The sequence below is a fragment of the Canis aureus genome, chromosome 2 (genome assembly GCF_053574225.1).
Source record: "Canis aureus isolate CA01 chromosome 2, VMU_Caureus_v.1.0, whole genome shotgun sequence".
NCBI classification, from domain to species: Eukaryota; Metazoa; Chordata; class Mammalia; order Carnivora; family Canidae; genus Canis; species Canis aureus.
In genome coordinates this window covers 29,363,954-29,388,598 of record NC_135612.1, presented here as the reverse complement: position 1 = coordinate 29,388,598, position 24,645 = coordinate 29,363,954, and the positions used below count along the sequence as shown (strand labels likewise).

Genomic DNA, 24,645 nt, shown 5'->3' with positions numbered 1-24,645 from the left:
CTCCGTGATCTGGGTGGGGGTCTTTGAAAACTGCGGTTTTTCACTTTATCTCCTCCCTGAGACGACTTAGACGGCTATGCCATACTATATGAAGTCCAACCCGAAAGTTTCTGTTGGCTCCTTCCTCTGGGCTCCAGTAAGACCTTCTATGACTCCTATGACTCCTATTCTGACAGTAACTTTGATGTGTGGGTCCCCCCCCCAACCAGTTCTCCAGCACCAGCTGGGGGTCCTACAGTTTAGCTCAGTTCTCACACTAGCTGCCTGGAGATAGCATCAGATTCCACAGCATGAGTTCAGTCCTACAAGACTGCCCCCAACCACAACCACTTCAGGTGTCACTAGCAGGCCCAGGGGTCACTTGTGCTTCTGACAGATCAGCTATAGACTGGAGATTCCAATACCCCCTCCTTGGGTTTGATGGATTCCAACCCTCCAATCACAGGGTGGATTTTCCTGACAATCTTCCTTCATCCCTCCGTGCTTCCAGAAAACACCACTGAATTATCATAAACTCAGGTGTGGTTGAAAGTGGTTTGTTATGAATATCAAGACAGCTTCATCACTTTTTTTTCCCCAAAGAATTCTCTCCCCTCCCCCACCAGGGGTAGAATTTAATGATTCATCAATCCTATAACACTCAGTGCTCATTCCATCACATGTCCTCCTAGTGCCCATCCTCCAGTTACCCCATCTCCCCATCCCTCCCCTCCAGCAGCCCTCAGTTTGTTCCCTAGAGTTAAGAGTCTCTTATGGTTTGCCTCCCTTGCTGTTTTCATCCTATTTTATTTTTCTTTCCCTTTGTCTATGTTCATGCTTATTTTCTTAAATTCCACATACGAGTGAAATCATATAGCATTTGTCTTTTTCTGATTGACTTATTTTGCTTAGCATAATACACTCGAATTCCATCCATGTGATTGCAAATGGCAAGGTTTTGTTCTTTTCTGATGGCTGAGCAATATTCTATTACACACACACACACACACACACACACACACTTCTCTTCTTTATCCACTCATCAGTTGATGGACGTCTGGGCTCTTTCCGTATTTTGGCTATTGTGAGTAATGCTACTGTAAATATCAGGGTGCATGTGCCTCTGTGAATCACCATGTTTGTATCCTTTGGATAATTACCTAAGAAGACAATTTCTGGGTCATAGGGTAGCTCTATGACTTTTTAACTTTCTCAGGAACCTCCACACTGTTCTCCAGAGTGGCTGCACCAGTTTGTATTCCCTCCAACAGTGTAACAGGGCTCCCCTTTCTCATCCTTGTCAACATCTGTTATATCCTGAGTTGTTCATTTTAGCCATTCTGACCTGCTCGAGATGGTATCTCATCGTAGTTCTGATTTGTATTTCCCTGACAACTTTATCACTCTTATGCCTTATGAAATTCCAAGGGTTTCAGGAGCTCTATGCCGGAAACAGAACAATAATCAAATACTTATTTATTAGAGATCACAGTCTCACAGCACTTGGTCCACTGCAGTATAAGAATAGGTTATGGGATCATGAGCGTCTCGACTTTGTATTCCCAGCGCCTCGCACAGGGCCTGACATACGGTAGGTACTGAAGGAGTAGCTGTGTGGGGAACGGGTGAAGAACAGGTTCTAACTCTGTTCTTGTTACAAGTCAGCATGCCTGCTGTTCCTCTTTTATTTTGTCTACAGGCCCAGCTATTTCCTTACCGAAGGGTTTGCTAACTTCCCTGTATATTTATACACAATGTAATAGTTTCATTGCAATGTAGCCTTTCCGCGAGAGAAACATGCAGCTTTTGCTCTGAATCATAGTTTTCCTGCCACCCCTGGGATGACCGGATCTCCGACTTTGGTGGAAGTGGATGTGAAAAGCGGATACTCGGAAGAGAATTCCTAACTGGAATTAACCTGCAAACTGAACTTTGCCAGGCTTCTGGAGGGAGTGGAGGGCCTGGACTGAGTCGAAGGGAGTGGAGGGAGAATCCGGACCTGGTGTTAGCTGTCCTCCAAGGCTGAACGAAGTCTCTGGGAGGAGGCCACAGACACCCCAGAGTCAAGCCAAGGCCAAGTGCTAATGCCTGGGACCCTTACGCTCTATCTTTAAGAAGGAGGCCACCGGTGGGAGGGCTTAGGGAAGGCCCTGCTTGACCTCTCCTCGGGGCTCTCTGGTGCGAAGGGCGACATCTCAGGCAGTGGGGAACACGTCAGCACGAGCGTCTCGCTCTTCCTTGGGAGTCTGCTCAGCTGTGGGCGCTGCCAACAACCCACTTGGAGATCTACACACTTGGGAAGTTGGGGAGTAGCTGCTGCAGCAGGAGAAGCTCTCCAGGGCGAGGGTTTGGAAGAGGCAAAGACAATGATAGCCTGCTCGCCACAGTTTGGTCTCGTGTCCTCTTGACCTGTGGGACTGACTCATCAGAAAACCATTTGCCTTTAAAAGGAGCAGAAGAGTTGTCAAGGGCTGTCTTCCTCCCGAGGTAACCTAACAAATGTCGGTTCCAGAGCGTCCAACCCTTTAGCTGAGCCCGACGGCCTTCAGGCCAGAGCCTCCTTCCTCCCAGCGCCCGGCGAGGGAGCCCCCATGGGCCTTGCAGGTGACCCCCCCACGGCCTGGCCCCTTCCGCCTGGTCCCCCAGCCTGGGGCGGCAGCGGCGCCTGCAGTTGTTCCCTCGGGTTGCTCACCATTTCCTTGGATTTTCTTTTCACTTCTTCTTTTCCTTCCATCCTTCCTTTTTTTGGTTACCATTTCCTATTTGATTTTCAGCTCTTCCATCATTTACCAAACAATTCCTGCATTCAGTTTGCTCTGGGATTCCTCCGAAAATCCCTTTGAATTACTTGGTTTTCCTGATGGGGTCCTGACAGCAGCACCCGCTGGGCGGATCTATGGGAGGTGCCAGTCGGCTTCATCCCCTAAGTCTGGTACTGCCCCCCTCTCCGGCCCCCACATCTGTGGCAATTACAGCTCAGATGAAGCTGATGGTCTGAGCTCAATAGTGCATGTTCTTAAACACAGTACTAATAACCTGTGTCTCATTTATGGAACTTCGCGAGTGAGCTTTGAAGTGTGAGGGTCCACATGGTTTGCTATTTCTCCTGGCTGGAATATTCCAGGTCTCAGTTTAATCTCGCGTTCCTCAGGAAGCTTCTTCCACCCCCACAGCTGGCGCGGAGTGGCCGCGCGTGAAAGCTCCCAGGGCTTCCTTAGGCCGCTCTCACGCTATACTGTTACTGGCTTGTCTGCTGTTGTCTTTGCTGCCACCCTGGAAGTGGCCTGAGGGACTGCACCTCCTCTTGTTCACCATTCTATTCCTATTACCTTACACACAGAGATTTTGGTAAATGAATGAATGAAATAGTCTTAGACATGAGGGACCAAGTGTCCCTCTGCTGGTCAAGAACCCCTGAGTCTCCACATGGCCTGGGTCTAAAGCCCCAGCTTCCTGCTTGCCTTCCAAGAGCGTTCCTGGCCTAGCCCGACCACCTGTCCACCACCTGTCCGATTTAGCTTTCTCCTCGACTCTTCAGTCACAAGCCCAGCACTCACCGGCCAGGAACTTTGCTCCCTCTCTCGACTTCCCTCTTAGACGCAGAGCACTAAGATGTTTGTCGCAACTACTCGCCTTCCTTCCTTCCTTCCCACCATCCTTCAAGTCTTATCTTCATCTTGTCCTTGAAGTGTCCCACGAACTCTATTCCAGTCTTTTTTTTTTTTTTTAAGATTTTATTTATTTATTCATAAGGATGGAGAGAGAGAGAGAGAGAGGCAGATACCCAGGCAGAGGGAGAAGCAGCTCCATGCAGGGAGCCCGACGTGGGACTCGACCCTGGGACTCCAAGATCACGCCCTGGGCTGCAGGCGGCCCTAAACCGCTGTGCCGCCGGGGCTGCCCCTCTATTCCAGTCTTAAAATTCTTATCATCCCTCTCTCTTATTTATTTTCAGCATCTGAATACCACCTCCATCTACCCACAAGGGTCGCAGGGTCAGAGCCTTGGCATGATAGATGCCTCACTTGCCAAAGGGAGGGTGTGAGCCCACAACCTCGGCTCCACCCACCAGAAACACTCACCCTAGGCTTTGCCGGGAACTGGTGCGCAAGAGCAGGATGATGCTGTAGCACCTCCTCTGGTGCTAAGGGTCGTAGTGCTGGTAGCCAGAGCTCCCAGGACCACCGTGGCAGAGAGGGAACCTGCTGCGCACAGCGTCCAGGGACAGCCGAGTAATGGCTTCATTGTTCTTACGGGATCTGCTCTGCAACATACTTCGGGGGCTGCTTTCAGCTGCAGAGCTGATACTTACTGTCACTCTCCAGGAGTTGTATGCTCCCCAAGAGCAGAGATCTTGGCTTGTTTTGCGTACTATTGCATCAGCTCCATTATAGTTCCTAATATAATAGTACAGGCCCAAGAAATACCCAGGGCTCAAATACCCAGCACCCCCTTGAACAGCGTGTGATGACCCTCCAACCCAGCAAAAAATTCTGCGTAGAACTTCTGATTCTCCCAAAAGCTAACTACTAATAACTTACTGTTGACTGGAAGCCTTACTGATAACAGACACAGTTGACTAACACATATTTTGTGTATTTTATGTATTATTTGCTATATTCTTACAATCATGTAAGCTAGAGAAAATAAAACATGAAAATCATAAGGAAAACACATTTATAGTACTTGTACTGTATTATTTTAAAAATTGTGTATAAGTGGATTCACACTGTTCAGACCTGTATTTTTCAAGGGTCAATTGTAATTCTTTAATCCATTTAAGTGTTGTTGTGTTGTGTGGGACGAGATAGAAATGTGTTTTTCTCAATGGGTAACTGACTTTCCTAATTCCGTTTATTTATTATCCACCCTTTACCTCTATCAGGTACTTGTGTATTTAAATATACTTGGGACTTGTTTGGGTTTTCTAGTCTACTCCACTAAACTTGATCTTATGCCAGTTTCAGTGTTTTAAATTCAATTTTAAGTTTCAATATCTAACCGCACTATTTCCTCCATATATCCTCTTTTCCTAATTCTCCGTTTTCAAGATTTCATTGGATAGTCTATTTTTCCTATGTATAATTTTAATAATTATGCTATTACATTTATGTATTAATTCATAGAGAATTTTCATCTTTAAAATATTTTCACTAAGTGCATTAGGTTTCCTATTTCCTTATACCTTCACTGCATAGTCTCAATTTAAAATTCATTAATCTATTAGTTTTACTAATGTTTTCTTCTCTCAATTTTTTTTCCTTTTCATATCGATATGTTGACTTAGTTAAAATTCATTTTGGTGTGAGAGATGAAATAGAGATCCAGCTTTATCCCCACCACCCATGATTAGCCAGTTATCCCAATGACTTAGTAAATGATCTTTCTCCCAAGGATCTGAAATATCCTTTATCATATACTAAATTCCCTTAAGTATATATTGGAGTTCACTCCTGAATTCTATTCTTTGATCTTCTATTCTTTTGCCCTGTGTCCAATTATTGCAATTTGACAGTTTATTAAATAGTGAGCAAAAGTAGTTTTCCCTGATTACGGTTTTTTTCATATCCCCATCCAATTGGATTTTATAATCATTTCCTAAAATTCTCCTTCTCCACCCAATCCTATTTCACTGAATTTACAGATTGACATAAAAAGCCACGTTTGACATTAACTTTCCATGTATAGTACAAATCCTTTTTTTAAATGTTGTCTTCTATGACTCAGTAGGGATGTATTTTTCCATATATTTGGTTATTGCTGGCATACAGAAAAGCTTGGGTTCTATGTAGTAGATTTTTAGGACTGCTCTAACAAAGTATCGCAAACCGAGTGACTTTAAACAACAGAAATTTACTGTATCACAGTTCTGGAGGCTAGAAGTCTGAAATCTAAGAGAGAATTTGTTCCATGCCTTTCTTCTAGTTTCTAGTGTCACTCTTACGTTTCTTGGCTTGTGTAATTCCAATCTCTATTTTGTCATACGGCCTTCTGTGTCTTCACATTGTTTTAGAACACTAGTCATAGATTAAGGGTCTTATTCTAGTATGACCTCACCTTAAATAATTATATAAAACAAGGACCCTATTTCTAAAAAAGGTCACATTCTGAGTACCGGGGGTTAGGATTTCAACATATCTTTTTGAGAGACATTATTCGATCCACTATAATTCTATATATTAATTTTAAATCCGTTATAAGTAATTATAAATCCCTTATAATTCTCTATACTATATATTAATTACCTTATTCCTATTATTTTGCAGATGACTCGTGTTTACCTGGATCTTACCAACTGCATAGTGAAAACAATGCATCTTTTTCACTATTTCCCATTTCATCCTTTTATCTAGTCTCATTAACCAATACTTTATCACATTGAGCCAACCAGTATTCATTTTTTTAAAAATTTACCTTATTTTCAAAATTTGTTATTATTACTGGAGTAAAACATTTTTGAAAAACCTATTCATTTGTACTTCTTTTATGAATTGTGTGCTTCTATCGTTTATTTTTTTATACTGGGGATTTTTAAAATTAATTTCAAAGAGCTTTTTGGGCATTAAAAATATTAACCTCTTATGACATATACTCCTCTCAAGACTTTTTTTTTCCTCTCAAGACTTTAAAGGAACCTTGTCAACTACCCAGAAGTCAACAGAAGGCAAAAAAAATATAAGGTTTTGATCTACTGTCTCATAAATTATACCTTCAGTGCAATAGTCCAATATGAACAAATGCCTCTCTTATTATAAGAGCAATAAGACGAACAGTGGAGTGCAATATACATTTTTATGAAGCACTCTTGAAAATTTCAAGTACACTAATACTTATAACTTGTTTCATAGTGCACCATTTCTCAACCATTCAATTTCTTTCCAGCTAAAAGCACTCAAAAGAGTCTCAAGGACTAAATTATCTGATTAACCCTTTAATGCCAATGCTTCACAGCTCTTGCTCATATACATGTCAAGTTTACACTGACATTTAAAGGCCCTAACTTGCAGTCAAAGAAAGGATTAATCTGTCCTTGGTTTATCTAAATGACCAAATAATAAGATTTAAGTGATAACCAGCTGTAGGAGATGTCCTTATTAAATTTGATAGGATTTTTAAAAAGCCAAGTAATGTAATGAAGTTTGCAAAGTAATTTAGATTAACCAGGTTTGACTGCTCAATTTGGAAGTGATTCAGTGCACAGGTATAGGCATAGAGACGATTTTTAAATATTGGGCTTTGAATGTTCCTGACCAGAAAGTCAAGAAATGTTAAATGAACATTAAAATATATTCTTTAGCCAGTTTTCATGCCTCATAGAATAAATACATGCTTATTTTAGCGTTTTTTTTTTTTGTTTTTTTTTTTACCTTGTCACAAGTTCCATTCCTTCCCAAGGAACTGTTTACATAACTTATGGCACAAAATACAGTACAAAATAGGATATGGTAAAAATATGAAAGGACAGCCTAGTTCTTGAAACGTTAACATTCATCCAAAATGTAAATGTCCCAAAAGCCCAGCCACAAAGCTCCTGTCGAGGACTTTGGGGGAGTACTCTCATTTAGTACTGAATCTTCATTAGCCAATAATGTCCAAGTGAAAATGTTAGAACTTGGAAATGCTCTTAATGGCATTGGAGTTGGTTACTTTAACTCATTCCACTTGTTATGTTTCTACTTCTTTATCCTATGCACATTCTTAGTTACTTAGAAATTATGTGCCCTTTGCTATGCAGAAAAATATGGAAAAGTTAGGTTTACTGCTTGATTCTGTCCCTTGTCTTCCTATTTACTCGGTGAAAGCCATTAGCCATTTTCAGTCTGTGCAAGACTAAGGGCACCTAACAAATCTTAAAATGATAACATGTTACAATGACACTTTACATCTGCAATGTGTATAACTGCACATATTCACACAAACAACTGTCCTGATACCTAAGTTTATATATGTTGTAGACTATAGGGAAAGAGAAGAGAGACAAAGAGACAATTCTTAGAATCATTTTATATTATTGTATTAAGGTAGTGTTATTCACAACCCAATAGCAGGTGGTCATAATCATTAACAAAATAGAAAACAACTGAGAAATTGTACATATTGAAGATGTCTATTCTTTAGGTGTATATAGACCTCCATAAATATGTACTGGGTCACAACAGAAAATTTCTTCTTGAGGTTGGCAGTAAAAATAGTTTGAAAAGCACTGTATTAAGTATGTGATGTGATGATATCCTTCATAGCATTCTTTTCCTCACTCCAGAGGTTTTTTACCTCTTGCTTTTCACTTATTCTACAAATGTCTACTGAGCAACTGCTATATGTAGGTTGGGGATCAGATATTGGAGAGTAAAAGGCAACATAACATTACTTTTGGGAATTTCTACCTATTATCCTACAGATGCAAGGTTTCAACTAAAAGCTTAAAAACAAGTTAACACTGGATGAATTACAACTGTTACTATGCATTTTGATGGCCATGAAAACATAAGTGGAACGTGTCAAAAACTTTCAGGAATAAGCCCCTTCACAGAATCTTAAGCTTCTTGCTGCTTCTCATCAATGTCTGGAGAGAGATCCAGTATGAAATCTATAATTGAGATAGAAATTCTCTAAAGATGTATTACTTTCATCTACCTTGTTAATTCCTTAGGCCTTCGGACAAGAAAATTTTTTCAGCAACCAAGATTTGGATTCTGGCTGTAAAATTTCCCTTTCAGATTTACTTTTTTTCTGAGGGAACCAATATTTTTTGCTTTGAATATATATGATATTTATGTATTTGGCAAAAATTTGAAATGAGATTTTTTACATTTTAAAAAAATGTAACTTTCTTTAAATGATACCTTACTTGGAAAACTAAACTGCACTCCCTCACCCCCGAAGAAGCCAACCTATTCTGTTGTTTAATCCAACCACAACATAATCTAGAATTTTAATTCTCCTGCTACTCAAATCCTTAATATTAAGCAAGCTGTAGTATAAAGTTTCACATTGTAATTACGTTATTTCCTCACTCTTCCCCTCCCCACCTCATATACTTTAAAAATGGCATGTAATATGTTTTAAGATAATGACATTTCAATGTAGAAGTGCTTCTAATGTTATTCTCTGATGAAGTAATGTTCTGCTTGTATAAAGATTTAAAAAATGATGGATTATATTCTTTAAAACAGAGTACCCTTTAGAAATAATAGCAGGTAAGAATATATTATTTTTCTCTTCTCTGATCTTTTTGACAGATTCACTAAGTGTTATGGTTTCTAGTCATCATTAGCGACTTCCAAAATCAGGCAAATTACCTTACACATATACATATGTATCTTATGTAATCGGAAAAAATTTCGATTTTGTTATTTTTTCAATAATGAGTTTTAAAGCTTAAAAGCTATTATTAGTATTTTAGTTCATTCCATTGCTGCTCATGGTAGGCTGGTGATATAAGGCTCACACACATTTTCAAGAAATAGAAGAAAACTAAAGGAGTTGATATGCATTTTAGAAAATAAACTCAAATGATTAGGTAATTAATTGGTTTACAACTGTACTAGAAAAACTTTGTGATAAAACGAGAATCTTTTCCAGTCAATCAAAATCCAGGTTTGGCTATGGTGTATGCTGGAGCTGGCTCTTCCCAGCCTTGTGTTCAGTGATGTCATGGTAGCAGCTTGAAATCAGTCACAGCAGGGGTATTTATACCCCAGAAGTAAGAGGTTCTCTTTCCATTTTGAAGACCTGTTAAATATTTCCCAGTATACTATTATTATTCCTTTAAAATACAATTGAATTCTTTGTTCGTAAGAATCTTATTTGAAGATCTAAATCGTTGGTGTTTTTCATATAAATCTTTCTGCAAAAAGATTTAAATGTCTCCATTAATTAACAGTAATGGAAATGCTAGACTTTCACTGTGAAGGGATAAATATGTGAGGTCTTATCTCAAGAAATGTTATTCCTTTCTTTTGAAGGAGCTGTTTCAGAATAAACTTCAAAATTTGGATTTTTACCTAAAAAATGAAGGTATCATATTTTTAATTCAATCTACAGTTAGGAATCAAAATATCTAGATTTCAAAGAGAACCTAACAGATTTAAATTCTGTCAAAAATGTCTATGATTTAATGATAAAAAGTTAATATAAAATATTTTATAAAGTATGAAACAATTTTATTAGACGAACTCATTTATTTGACACATTAAATTAGGCAAAGAAAAATATATGCAACTGCATAAAAAGAATCACATTCTTATACTACTTGAACATATAGCAGTGGTCAAAAATAATGAATTGTGGAATGGATCTCAGGATTTAATGAAAAAACACCCTGCACGGCAAAACTTCAGGCTTCTAACTTCACTGAATCCAATACTAAACGTGCTTCCTTATATTCCTCAGCTTCTTCCAAGTCTTTTTCACTCTCCTGAAATGAAATATAATAAAAATTAGACTTATCCTTCTCAAACTTCAGTGCTTTTTTACTCAGATTATTACAAACCATCAAAAAAATAAATAGCTCAAAAAGGATTCCAAACCTCATCTAAATATTATGTAATTTCACAGATTTCCCATATTTCTGTTCTTTCTTTACAGGTAAAAGAAGAAATAACAGGTTTTGTTGTTTCACTGTATAGCATTCTCACAGTAAGTGAAAAACAGGGTCATCTAAAGCTTTTGGCATTAAATAACTACATAAAAACCTCAAAAAAATTTATTCTCATTCTGTCAATATGTCACCAATCAAAAAGTATTATTAATGGACTAAAAATTAAAAAATGATGCTTTACTAAAATGCTACATATATAACAACATTCAGACCAAAATAATCCTCCAACTACCCAAAATGACAAAGAAGGTTAGTGGTGTCACACCAGAGATAAGTATCATCTTTGAATTAGAAAAATGAACTGTCTGCTTATTAATATTATGTACTGTACTACAAGGAAACAAAATACTAAAACATTTTTTGACATTTAAAGACTGAGTTTTTCCTTGCTTTTTCATAAAGGTCTTACTATTATTATGCTAAGGGATAAATGAAATAATACCATCTAAGTTACAGAGCAGAGGGAATAAGGTATGAGTATTTATTTAATATGAAAATTTAAAGCAAAAGGAGTAAGAATTTGCTTAACTTAGATTATAGGCAAAAATTTCTTAAACCTCTATATTATGTCTTTGTTAGTAAATATAAGCTCTTTGAGGGTAGAAATATTGAATACATCCTTACACACAAAATATATCATCCAAAGACAGTATTATTTTTTTCAAGCAATTTCTATTACTTTTTAGCTACTAGATTCATGAGAGAAAAAAAGCATTTAAATTGTCAGGAAAGAAAAATGGTGCTTTTGTCTCAGGGAATATTTTAATGTCGTAATTATTTCCTTCTTTCATCTATATTTTATTTCAAAACCACAGCTTTATTTTTGGCTGTTAAGAAGGAGAGTTATCTTGACTTTAAAAGGTTCCTATAGGGCAGTCCGGGTGGCGCAGTGGTTTAGCGCCGCCTGTAGCCCGGGGGCGTGATCCTGGAGACCAGGGATCTGGTCCCCAGTCGGGCTCCCTGCAGGGAGCCTGCTTCTCCCTCTGCCTGTGTCTCTGCCTCTCTCTGTGTCTCTCATGAATGAATAAATAAAAACTTAAAAAATAAAATAAAAGGTTCCTATAGATAAATATGGAGTTCTGTGTCTAATTAAAGTAAATGTTAAACATTTCTCTTTTTCCTTTCTTACAGATTTAGTCCTAATATTATTTTTGTGGGAAAACAAATGTCATTCTTTTTCAAAGAATACATATGATCATCCTGAGAAAGCCTCACAATATTTTTGTTATATAAGGCACAACTATGAATCACAAGACAGCTATGTAGCTAGTTAATATTAGTTCAAAACAGAAGCATGAAATGAGATTAGTAAAGGAAAGGTTAGAATTCATCAAATCATCATCAAACAGCAGTAACAACTGGCTCGGATATAGTATTATGCAGTTATTTCCATTATGAAAGAAGTAAGACTACTTTTAATTATTCTTAGAATCTTTTATAGGGGGATCCCTGGGTGGCACAGCGGTTTGGCGCCTGCCTTTGGCCCAGGGCGCGATCCTGGAGACCCGGGATCGAATCCCACGTCAGGCTCCCGGTGCATGGAGCCTGCTTCTCCCTCCTCCTGTGTCTCTGCCTCTTTCTCTCTATGTCTATCATGAATAAATAAATAAATCTTTAATAAAATAAATAAATCATTTAAAAAAAAAAGAATCTTTTATAAAATGATTCTGTCACTGTATCACAAGGCATTTATATTATTAGCAGGTATGATAACACTGTTATCCAGCTATAAGTTAATATGAAAAGACTGCTTATATTACAAGGCTTTTTTTTTTCCCCTCTCAAAATGATTAATGTTGGACTCTAAAAGCATTCCAGATCCTTTTCATAAGGGCCCAAATTCATTTGAAACATTTGGATCTTTTTAAAATTTTAAATAGTCTACTTATCTTTAATGTACCAAAAAAAGATCTTTATGTATGAACACTAAATATTTCAAGATATTGCTGGACAATGTTAGTGCTCTGAATATCTACCATAGTAACTCAAATATATTTAATTAACTAAGTTTAAATAAATATAATAAACATGCTATATATAGTACTTCTACTGGAGGCGTAACTTAAAACACAATTTAATCTCTATTAATTATTTTAAAATATCTGGTACACAGGGCAAGTGAACAAAGTATGCCTCTAACATAGTTTATAGTGTTGAATACTTAAGATTTTGGCCTTCCATGTATTAGACTGAAAAAAAATTTAAACAGAAGACAGAAAAGTATTTACTTACTAATAACTGCAGAAGATCAGTATATGCAGCTTCCAACCTGCGCTGGCAATCTGGGATCATCATCCGGGACTCCTGCAGTATCTCTGCCTATAATGAAAATCTCTGTGAGACAAGCAGAGATAGTAGAACTTATGTGTTTAGCTCACAACTCTGTAAATATCTAATATGATTTAAAAGAATCAGAAAAAATTGTGGGTAAGTTAAATAGTTCAATATTTAAAAAAAATAGTTCACTATGTTAAATTGTGATTATTAGAAGTTAGGCAGAATGACTATCACACCATAAAATATTCAAAAGTACAAGTTTTAGATCATTTGGTAATCACCTTCTCATGCTAAGTGAAAATTAACTGGAAAAGCTTTTCATAGAGCATTTATTTAAAAAGGCTATTTAAAATAACCTATTTTTCCTGCTGTCACAAAGCACCTTTATCCAAAATGGGATCAGCTGGTTATATAAATATCTCCTGCATCTTCTGAGTAATAAAGAAAAACAGTGTTCAGATAATATCACATGGAGATAATTACTGCATGAAAAAAGTTATTGAGTTATTGATCACATCGTGTGCACACTGCAGGAGGTTCTCACTGAAAGACAGAGGTAAAGAAAAATGAAAAGCAAAGACCAGCAGGTTCATATTTTTGATGCTTATCATGCATAAAAAGTTATTACTTATCCTTGTGCTTCATTTTAGGAGAGAGATTATTCTCCCCATGCAGTTTGAGCCAAATTACCAACCTGGCACCCCTCTGAATCTGAACCTTGCCTATTCCTCCTGAAGACAGACACAACAGAATTAAACACAAGAATATTTATTCTGGAGGGTATTTCTGGACTTAACATACATCATTCAAAGCTGAACTGTAAAATATCAAATCTATCACTGAGAACCCAATCAGTAGGAGGGTAAATAAATTAGTGCCAGAAGTCCCTCAAATAAGTCTTTTTTCTAAGCTTTATCTCCTTAAACTATTCTCAGAGACACAAAGATCATTTAAACATTTATCTCCAAAAAACAGTGTTTGGTCAAATACCTTTGGTTAAATGGGTACAAATCCCAAACTTTTACTAATAAGCTTTATTACCTAGCTCATATAAAACAAAAAGGAAAGACGTAACTTAATGGTAATCATACTTTATTAGGAGCTTTAGTAAGTCCCAGTATCTTCTTCCTTTCCCTAATAGTTTTGTCACAGCTCACACTATAAACAAAAATCAGAATCATAAGATAGAAGGATGCTCTCCAGCCATATCTATTTTCTCAGGTGAAAACCTCTTTCACTAACAAACACTGGTTGAAAACTTTAGACACAGGATCACGTGACTTCACTCACTACTAATCATATTATATCTAGATATTTAATCACTGCAACTAAATTATTTTTATGTATCTGATTAGTCTAAATAATTGTGAAAAATCAGTGATAGGCACATTTCATTGGATACATGATTCATATTTCTTCCTTATGAACCTCCCTTGAGAATAGCTTCTAGGAATTAAACAAGATGAAACGAATATAAAGGGTTAAGATCAAAAGCTCGCTAAGTCAAAATGTATACGTGTAAAAAGTTTTTTGAAAGCTTTAGTATTGTCAATGAAATGAACTTAAAGCAATAATGCCCAAAATAACTTCTATTCATTATTACTCTATCCTTTATTATGGAACAATAATCCTCATTTAATCTATCAAAACAGGACTATGATGTAACTAGGGCCAAAGATCAGTCTCTCCCGTATATCAACCCCAATTCATTCAATAATCTTACTGTGTATCTAGGATGCCAGGTACAGGGGATACAAAATGAATAAAAGGTTTCTATCCTCCATTCCAGCATAGAAGCATATACATGAAAATAAACACTTGACAACAGCTTCAAGACGATTATGCCACTGGGAGCCAAAGGTATACAGTACATTGATGCCTATGATGTGGAATCCATAAACCACATCTTTATCAAGGCCATAAATCATATATTTTACCTTGTATCAATGAATTACAACTGTCAAGAATAATTTTAAGAGATCATATATAAGGTGTTAAGATTATATATAGTAAAGAAACCCCTCAAAATACCTGAACTAAACTAAATGACTATTATCTTCCAAAGTGTTCCCCTTGGGAAAGAGTCACTCAAATGAATGGGGCCTCTTTTTAAAATACCTGAATAAACTCTTAGTTTATTCTAATGCTGACTATGATAAAACTGAGTTTAAGTTAGGATCTTGGCATAGATTGGGAAATACAAGGAATCTTAGGTAACATATAAGAATGTGGTCCTACTCATGTCTTACTGTTTTTAAAACAAGTTAATGATGGGGGGAGGTGATTATTCAGGTAAAACAGAAGTTTGGGGAAAGCTTAGCAAGATTCAGATTTTAACTATGAATAATTACTAAACTAAAATCTGATCAATTTCCTTCATAATCAAATGTATATAAGTCGGAAGGGAATAGCCCCAATTGGGCTTTTTTTCATTTTTCAGAAAGAAGAGTTCCATGAAATAATCTGGCCAATGTCAAGTTGTTTTGCTATTGCTCAATTGAGATAAGATTTCTAGCTTCTTTAATGATCCATTCAATCAAAGCTGATTAGTACCTAAAATAATCTCTAGGCATTCTAATATTGGATACTGGCTGCCTCTAGAATCAATGGTAACTGCATTAGTTTGCCAAACTAAGTTTTATAGTAGTTCAGAGATTACTATAATAATGGTTAAGTCTCCTTTTACGCATAGGTAAAATTGTAATATGCTATTAAACATGTTAAGAATTCCGTATGAAGGGACGCCTGGGTGGCTCAGAGGTTGAGCTCCTGCCTTCAGCTCAGGTTGTGATCCCAGTCTGGAGACTGAGTCCCATATCAGGATCCCTGTGAAGAGCCTGCTTCTCTATGTCTCTGCCTCTCTCTCTCTCTCTCTCTCTCTGTGTTTGTCTCTCATGAATAAATAAATATTAAAAAAACAAAAACAAATGAAGAATCATAGAGTCAGAAGGGACCTAAGTGGTCATCTAGTGCAGCCTCCTCAATTTACAAATAAGAAAGTTGAGTCAGAATGACTAACTAGTTGATAGGACCTGAGTTATAGCCCATGACTTTGATTTCAACTGTAGCATGTGGAAGAGTGATAGTGGTAACCATGCTCTAAGGCCTCCAATGATCCTGCTCTTGTGCAGTCACCTCCCACACTACATTTGGGTTGGGCCGGTGACCAATAGAACGTGGTAGAAGTGGCTTTATAGAACTTAATACCTGAGGCTAAGTCTTAAGAAGTCTTACAGCTTCCACATGGGGCCTCCTGAAATACTTCTGGGAAATCCTTCTCTCAGGACCTAGTTTTCATGTTATGAGAAGCTCTGGAAGGATGGATGGAAGGAAGAGAGAAAGGAAGGAAGGAATGACAGAAGGAATTTGACTTCTGTTTTGTGGTTATTGCTGAATGATTAAAGATATATAATGAATTCCAAGAAAGAAAAAGTCTGAACCCTTAAGTCCTGAGATGTCAATAATCACTTTAAGTATAAATGGTCTAAATCCATCAGCTTAAAGACAGAGATTCATATATTGGATTCAACTATATGCTGCCTGCAAGAAACTGAATTCAAACAAGATGAAACAGGGATCCCTGGGTGGCGCAGCGGTTTGGCACCTGCCTTTGGCCCAGGGTGCGATCCTGGAGACCCGGGATCGAATCCCACATCGGGCTCCCGGTTCATGGAGCCTGCTTCTCCCTCTGCCTATGTCTCTGCCTCTATCTCTGTGACTATCATAAATAAATAAAAACAAAAACAAAAACAAAAAAAACCAAGATGAAACAGAGAGATGAAAATAAAAGGATGGAAAAAGATGTATCATCCAAACATTAAAAAAAGTGACTATATTAATATTGGATAGACTTCAGGGCAAAAAAAAATTATCAGAGATCAAGAAGAATGCTACATAATAAATGATCAATTCACCAAGAAAAAAACATGGTGATCCCTAAATGTATATGCACTAAACAAGAAAGCTTCAAAATATGTAATGCAAAAACTGATAAAGCTAAAAAAAGAGAGATAAAACCACACAGAGCTGGGGATTTCAATACCTCACTCTCAGCAACGGGTAGAAGTAACAAACAAAAAAAATTAGCAAAGATATAAAAGATCTGAATAATGCCATCAACCAATAAGATCTAATGGACATTTACAGAACATTCTACCTAAGAAAGCAAAATACAAATATTTTTCAAGCACCCATGAAACCATCACTGGAGGAGTACCTAGGTGCCTCAGTTGGTTAAGCATCTGACTCTTGGCTTCCACTCAGGTCATGATCTCATGGGTTGTGGGACTGAGCCCCGGGTTAGGCTCCATACTCAGTGTGGAGTCAGCTTGTGTCTCATCCTTTGCCCCCTCCCCAACCTGTGCATGTGTGTGCTTATTACTCTCTCTCAAATAAATATATAAATCTTAAATAGAATAAAGAAAAGACACATTCATTGCAGTATATATAGGCTGGGTCAAACAACAACAAAACAAAAGAAATCTCAACAAATTTAAATATTTAATAAAAGAATTGAAATAATACATAATGCATGTAGGACTAAAATGAAATAAAAGTAGAAATCAATAACAAAAATACAGCAGGAAAATCTTCAAACCACTTAGAAATAAACATGCTTGTAAATAACCTATGTGTTAATAAGAATGTTTCAAAAGAAACAGAAAAATATACAAATAAATGAGAACGAAAGTATGTCAAATGTAGGATTCAGTTAAAGCTGTGCTGAGAGGGAAACTTATAGCAATAAATCCTTATGTTAGGAAAGAACAAAGATCTCAATTTAAAAATCTAAGTTCTTGGGGTGTGTGGATGGCTCAGTTGGTTAAGTGCCTCTGGCTCAGGTCATGATACCAGCGTCCTGGGATGGAGCCTCACATATTGGACACTCTGCTCTGCAAGGACCCTGCTTCTCCCTCTCCCTCTGCCTCCAACTCTACCTGCTTGTATTCTCTGTCATATAAATAAAATCTTTAAAAAATAAAAATCTAAATTCTTACTTTAGGAACCCAGAAAAAGAAGAGCAAAATGAACCCCAAAAAAGAGAGTAATAAAAATAAGATCAGAAATCAATAACAGGGAAAAATCAGTGAAACAAAGAGCTGAATTTTTAAAAAACTGAAAAATCTCTAGAAAGACTGACAAAGTGAGAAGGCACAAATCACTAATATCATTAAAAAAAAAAATCTTACCTCTACAGATCTTGCAACCATCAGAGGAAAAAAAATAGAGAATAGAGTTATGATGGTGAAGCAGTGGGGGGACTTCCTTGCCCTTGAACACAGCTAGATCAACATCAAATAATTTTGAATACAGGAAATCAATCTGGGGATTGAGAGAATGATCTGCACAATTAGAGGGAGAGAACATGGCAGGCTTATTTTAACAAACAAATCAAAGCACACCTAGTTAAAGGACCAAACACTCTACACTGTAAGCAAGGAGGAACCCTGTAGAGGCCTGGCCTGTGGAAAAGAGCAACCAAACAACAGCAGAGTACACACAGCATACACCAGAAACACTTCCAAAGTGCCAGGCCCTGGACAATCCAGGACTCCTCCTTAATACAGCATTACTCTTAGGAGCAGGAAACATAACAAGTTTTCAGAACACATAAAAGACACAAACCTAGACACAATAACAAAATGGAAGAATTCTCCCAAAAAGAAAGATTAGGAAGAAATTACTGCCAGGGATTTGTTCCAAACAGCCATAAGCAATATATCTGAACAAGAATTTGGAATAAGAATCATAAGAATACTAGCTGGCCTTGAGAGAAGCATAGAACTCACCAGAGAAGCCCTGGCTACAGAGATAAAAGACCTAAAAACGAGTGAGGCTAAAATAAAAAATGCTTCACTGAGATGCAAAACGTATTGGATTTAATCACAATGAGGATGCAAGAAGCAAGGGAAGGAACAGGTGATGCAAAAGACAAAATTATGCAAAATAATGAAACTGAAAAGAAGAGGGAAAGAAAACTATTAGATCACAAATACAGACTTAAGGAACTCAGTGATTCCACAAAGCACAGTAATAGCCATGTCATAAGAGTCTCAGAAGAGGAAGAGTGAGAAAAAGGAGCAGAAGGTGTATTTGAACAAATTATAGCTAAGAACTTCCCTAATCTGGAGAAGGAAACAGGTGTTCAAGTCCAAGAGGCACAGAGAACTTTTCTCAAAATCAACAAAGACAAGTCAACACCAAAACATATTATAGTGAAACCTTAAAATACAAAGATAAAGAGAGAATTCTGAAAGCAGCTAGGGACAAAAGGTCCTTCACTTACAAGGGTAGACATAGGTTAGCGGCAGACCTGTCCACAGAAATTTGGCAAGCCAGAGAGAGTGGCATGATATATTCAATGTGCTTAATGGGAAATATATGCAGCCAAAAATACTTTATCCAGCAAGGGTGTCATTCAGAATAGGAGGAGAGATAAACAGCTTCCAAGAGAGGCAAAAACTAAAAGAGTTCACAAACACTAAACCAGCTCTGTAAGAAACATTAAAGGAGACCCTTTGGGACAGGAATAGCAACTGTATAGGTGCTATATGGCACTAAATTCATATCTAGCACTAATTACTTTGAATGTAAATGGACTAAATTAAATGCCTTAATCAAAAGACACAGGGTATCAGAATGGATTAAAAAAAAAAACCCAAGACTCATGAAAATGCTGCTAACAAGAGCGTCATTTTAGACCCAAAGACATTTCCAGATTGGAAGTGAGGGGAAGAGAACCATCTATCACGCTAATGGACATCAAAAGAAAGCTGGAGTAGCCATCCTTATTTCAAACTAGATATTAAATGAAAGACTGTACTAAGAATGATGAAGAGTATTGTACCATAATAAAGATCTAACAAGTGTAAATATTTATGCCTCCAACTTGGGAGCAGCCAAATATATAAATCAATTTATAACAAACTTAAACTCATTGATAATAATGGGGACTTTAACACCACACTCACATCAATGGACAGATTATCTAAGCAGATGATCAACAAGGAAACAGTGGCTTTGAATGACATATTGGACCAGATGGACTTAACAGATACATTCAGAGCATTTCATACTAAAGCAGCAGAAGACACATTCTTTTCTAGTGTACATGAACATTCTGCAGAATATATCACATACTGGGTCATAAATCAGGCCTCAACCAGTACAAAAAGACTGAGATCATACCATGCATATTTTCAGACCAAAATACTATGAAATTTGAAGTCAACCACAAGGAAAAATTATGAATGACTACATATATATGGAAGTTAAAGAACATCCTACTAAAGAATAAATAGGTTAACAATGAAATTAAAGAAGAAATTTAAAAATACACAGAAGTAAATGAAAACGTAAAGAAATTCAAAGTCCGAAACTTTCAGGATGCAGCAAAGATAGTCGTAAGAGGAAATCTAAAGCAAAAAAGGCCTTTCTCAAGAAGCAAGAATAGTCTCTCATACACGACCTAGCTTACAACTAAAAGAGCTGGAAAAAGAACAGCAAATAAAGCCAAAAACCAGTAGAATAAGGGAAATAATAAAAATTAGAGCAGAAATAAATTATATAGATATAAAAAATGGTAGAAAAGATCAATGACATTAGGAGATGGTTCTTTGAAAGAATTAACAAAATTGATAAACCCTTAGCTGGACTTACCAAAAAGAAGAGAGAAAGGACCCAAACAAAATCATGAATGAGAGAGGTGAGACTGTAACCCAACACTGTAGAAATACAATGACAAGAAAATATTATAAGCAATTATATGCCAACAAATTGGGCAACTTGGAAGAAATGGATAAATTCCTAGAAACATATAAAGTACCAAAACTGAAACAGGAAGAAATGGAAAATTTGAACAGACTCATAAACAGCAAAGAAACTAAGTCAGTAATCACAACTCTCCCAACAAACAAGAGTCCAGGACTAGATGGCTTCTCAGAGGAATTCTACAAAACATTAAAAGAAGAATTAATACCTATTCTTCTAAAACTGTTCCAAAAAATAGAAATGGAAAGAGAACTTCTAAACTTATTCTATAACGCCAGGACTACCTAGATTCCAAAACCAGACAGAGACCCGACTAAAAAGGAGAATTACACACCAATATCCCTGATGAACATGGATGCAAAAGTTCTCAACAAAAATATGAGCAAACTGCAAGGGAAAAAAATACCATAAACAATTTTATAATACTGTTCATAATGCTCATGGATTCAAAGAATCCATGAAGAAGAAATGAAACAATTTCTTGAAAACTACAAAGCATCAAAACTCAAAAGATAACCTGAATAGTTGTGTATAATCATGAAAGGACTTGAATTTGTAATTAAAACGATGATAAAATAGACCTCCCCGAGTCTTGATGGTTCCACTGGACAAGTTTATCAAATATTTAAAGAAGAGTTGAAACTACTTTTACACAAATCCTTTAAGAAAAGAGAAGAGGGAACATTTCCAATTAATTTTATGAGAGGAGCTAGACAAAGACCATATAAAAGAAAACTACTTAGATGCAAAAATCCTCAACAAAGTCTTAGTAAATTGAATCCAGCATGTATGAAAAGAATTATACACTACAATCAAGTGAACAAGCAGGTATAAAACAAGGCTAGTTCAACAATTAAAAGTCAGTCTATGTAATCCACAATTATCAAGAGCCCAAAAAAGAAAATTCACATGGTCTTATCAAATGAGATAGGAAAAGCATGTGACAAAACCCTAAGTATCCATTCATGACAAAAATGCTCAGCAAATTAGGAATACAGAACTTTCTCAACTTGAAAAACACTATTTATCAAAAATGTACTAACATTATAATTATACTTAATGATAAAAGATTGCTACCTAAGATTAGGAAGAGGTGAGATGTTCACTCTCACCACTCTTATTCAACACAGTAAGTTAAGTAAGTCTTAGCCAGAGCAATCAACTAAGAAAAAGAAATAAGACATACAGGTTGAAAAGAAATAAAACTGTCTCTATTCACAAATGACAGGATTGTCTAGGTAGAAAACCAGAAGGAATCTACAAAAGCTCTTAGAAACTAGAGAGTTCAACAAGGTCCCAAATGGTTACAAGACCAACACACAAAAAACTAAATGCACTTCTGTATCTAACAGCAAAATATATATGTGTGGAAACCAAAACTAGAAACAGTACCATTAAAAGAAAAAAAAAAAAAAAAAAAAGAAAGAAACAATACCATTTACAACATCTTCAAAGAAAATGAAATAATCAGGTATAAATCTAACAAAACACTGCAGGATTTGTATGTTGAAAATTACGAAATGCTGATGAAAGAAGTCAGATCTAAATAAACTGGAAAGGCTTACCACATTCATTGACTAGAAGACATAGTAAAGACATCAAATCTCCCCAGATTGATATATAGGTGCTTTTTTTTTTTTTTTTAAAGTAGGCTCCACGCCCAGTGTGGAGACCAACTTGAGGCTTGAACTCACTACCCTGAGATTAAGATCTGAGCTGAGATCAAGAGTGAGATATTTAACAGACTTAGCCACCCACTTGCCCCCAGAATTGATATATAGGATTAATGCAATTCACATCAAAATCTTAGCAAGGTGTTTTATAAACATAGGGAAGCTTATTCTAAAATTTGTATGATAAGGCAAAGGAAGTAGAATAGCTAAAATAATAAAAGAAAAAAAAGAAAAGACTTAATCTTCTACAATTAAAGCTTTCTCTACAGCTACACTAATCAAGACGGTGTGGTTCTGGTAAATAAATACACAACAGGGATCCCTGGGTGGCGCAGCGGTTTGGCGCCTGCCTTTGGCCCAGGGCGCGATCCTGGAGACCCGGGATCGAGTCCCACGTCGGGCTCCCGGTGCGTGGAGCCTGCTTCTCCCTCTGCCTGTGTCTCTGCCTCTCTCTCTCTGTGACTATCATAAATAAATAAAAATTAAAAAAAATTAAAAAAAAAATAAATACACAACAGATTAATGGATCAAAAGAGAGAAAGCAAAAATAGATCCATACAAATACATCCAACAAGTTGAGAAAGGTACAAAAGCAATTCAATGGGGGAGAAGGATAACCATTCCAATAAATATTGCTGGAGCAACTAGGTACCTATAGGCAAAAAGATGAATCAATGAGTCTGAGAAACTAAACCTCACCCATTAAATAAAAATTAACTCAAGAAGGATTAAAGCCTTAAATGTAAGACATAAAACCACAGAAGTTTTAGGAAAAAAACAGAAAAATCTTTGGGATCTAGGACTAGGCAAAGAGTCCCTTAGACTTAAAACCAGAAGTATAATTCACAAAATAAGTATTAGCCATAAATTAGATGTTTTCAAAATTAAAAATGGTTGCTCAGTGAAAGACCTTGTTAAAAAGACAAACTGCAGATTAAGAGAAAATATTTGCAAACCACATATCCAGCGAAGAGCATGTAACTCTCAAAACTCAGAAGTAGAAAAACAAAGAATCCAATTAAAAAGTGGGCAGAAGATGGCTCACTCAGTAAAGCATGCAACTCTTGATCTCAGGGTTGTGATTTCAAGCCCCATGCTGGATGTAGACATTACTTAAAGAAATAAAACCTTAGCGAAGCCTGGCTGGCTCAGTTGGAAGAGTGTGCGACTTTTGATCTCGGGGTCATGAGTTCAAGCCCCACAGTGGGTGTGGAGATTACTTACATAAATAGAAGTCTTAAAAAAAAATGGGTAGAAGGTATAAACAGACATTTCACTGAAGAGAATATACATACACAAATAAGCAAATGAGAAGATATTCAACATTATAGCCATTAGGAAAATCAAAATTAAAAGCATAATCAGGTATCCCTATACATCTATCATGTAGGTGATGGCTTAAATGCTAAAATAAAAATACTGATACCACCAAATGCTAGTGAGGATGTGGAGAAATCAAATTACTACATCACTAGTAGGAATGTAAAATAGTATAGCCACTCTGGAAAAGAGTTTGGCAGTTTCTCTTAAAACAAAAAATGGGGGATCCCTGGGTGGCGGAGCGGTTTAGCGCCTGCCTTTGGCCCAGGGCGCGATCCTGGAGACCCGGGATCGAATCCCACGTCAGGCTCCCGGTGCATGGAGCCTGCTTCTCCCTCTGCCTGTGTCTCTGCCTCTCTCTCTCTCTATGACTATCATAAATAAATTTAAAAAAAAATTTTTTAAAAATGTACTAATACAACACAACAATTTCTTGGGCATTTATCCCAGTGAAATGAGAATTTATGTTCATGCAGAAATTGTCTATGAATGTTCATAGCAACTTTTTTTTGGTAATAGCCCCAAAGTGGAAACAATTCAAATGCTCTTCAATGGTTACACTGTGATACATCTATAGCATGGACTACTACTCAGCAATAATAAGGAACAAAGTTGATACACTCAGTGACTTAAGTGAACCTCAAAGGGAATTATGCTAAATGGAAAAAGCCAATTTCAAAAGGTTACATACTATATGATTCTTTAGAGTATTAATTACTTAGAACACAGGGATGGAGAAGACAGGGGCTACAAAGAGGCAGCACAAGCCAGTCTTGTGTGCAACAGTTTTCCATCTTGACTGTTGTAGTTATTCTACATGTGACAGAATTGTATGGGACTATATACGCAAACATATACAGACACACACAAATGCGTACATGTGTAACTAGTGAAACGTAAATAAGCTCTGTGGTGTACCAATGTCAATTTCATGACCTGAATATTATATAAGATACTAACACTGTAGGACGACTAGTGAGGAGTGTAGAGTGACCTCCCTAAACATTTACTTCAACTTCTTGTGAA

At 36.8% G+C, this 24,645-nt stretch overlaps 1 protein-coding gene across 2 annotated transcripts in view; it reads right to left on the bottom strand.

The window, feature by feature from the left end:
* Window positions 1-10,140: 10,140 nt before the first annotated feature.
* The window catches only part of TBCA (tubulin folding cofactor A), a 75,622-nt gene continuing 61,117 nt past the window's right edge, over window positions 10,141-24,645 (bottom strand). For both annotated transcript variants that reach the window (XM_077867353.1, XM_077867345.1), the window contains 2 exons: window positions 12,812-12,898; window positions 10,141-10,396 (listed from right to left, as the gene is read on the bottom strand). In XM_077867353.1, coding sequence (XP_077723479.1) covers window positions 10,316-10,396; window positions 12,812-12,898 — 168 coding nt within the window. In that variant the 3' untranslated portion in view covers window positions 10,141-10,315. The remainder of the gene's footprint in view (window positions 10,397-12,811; window positions 12,899-24,645) is intronic.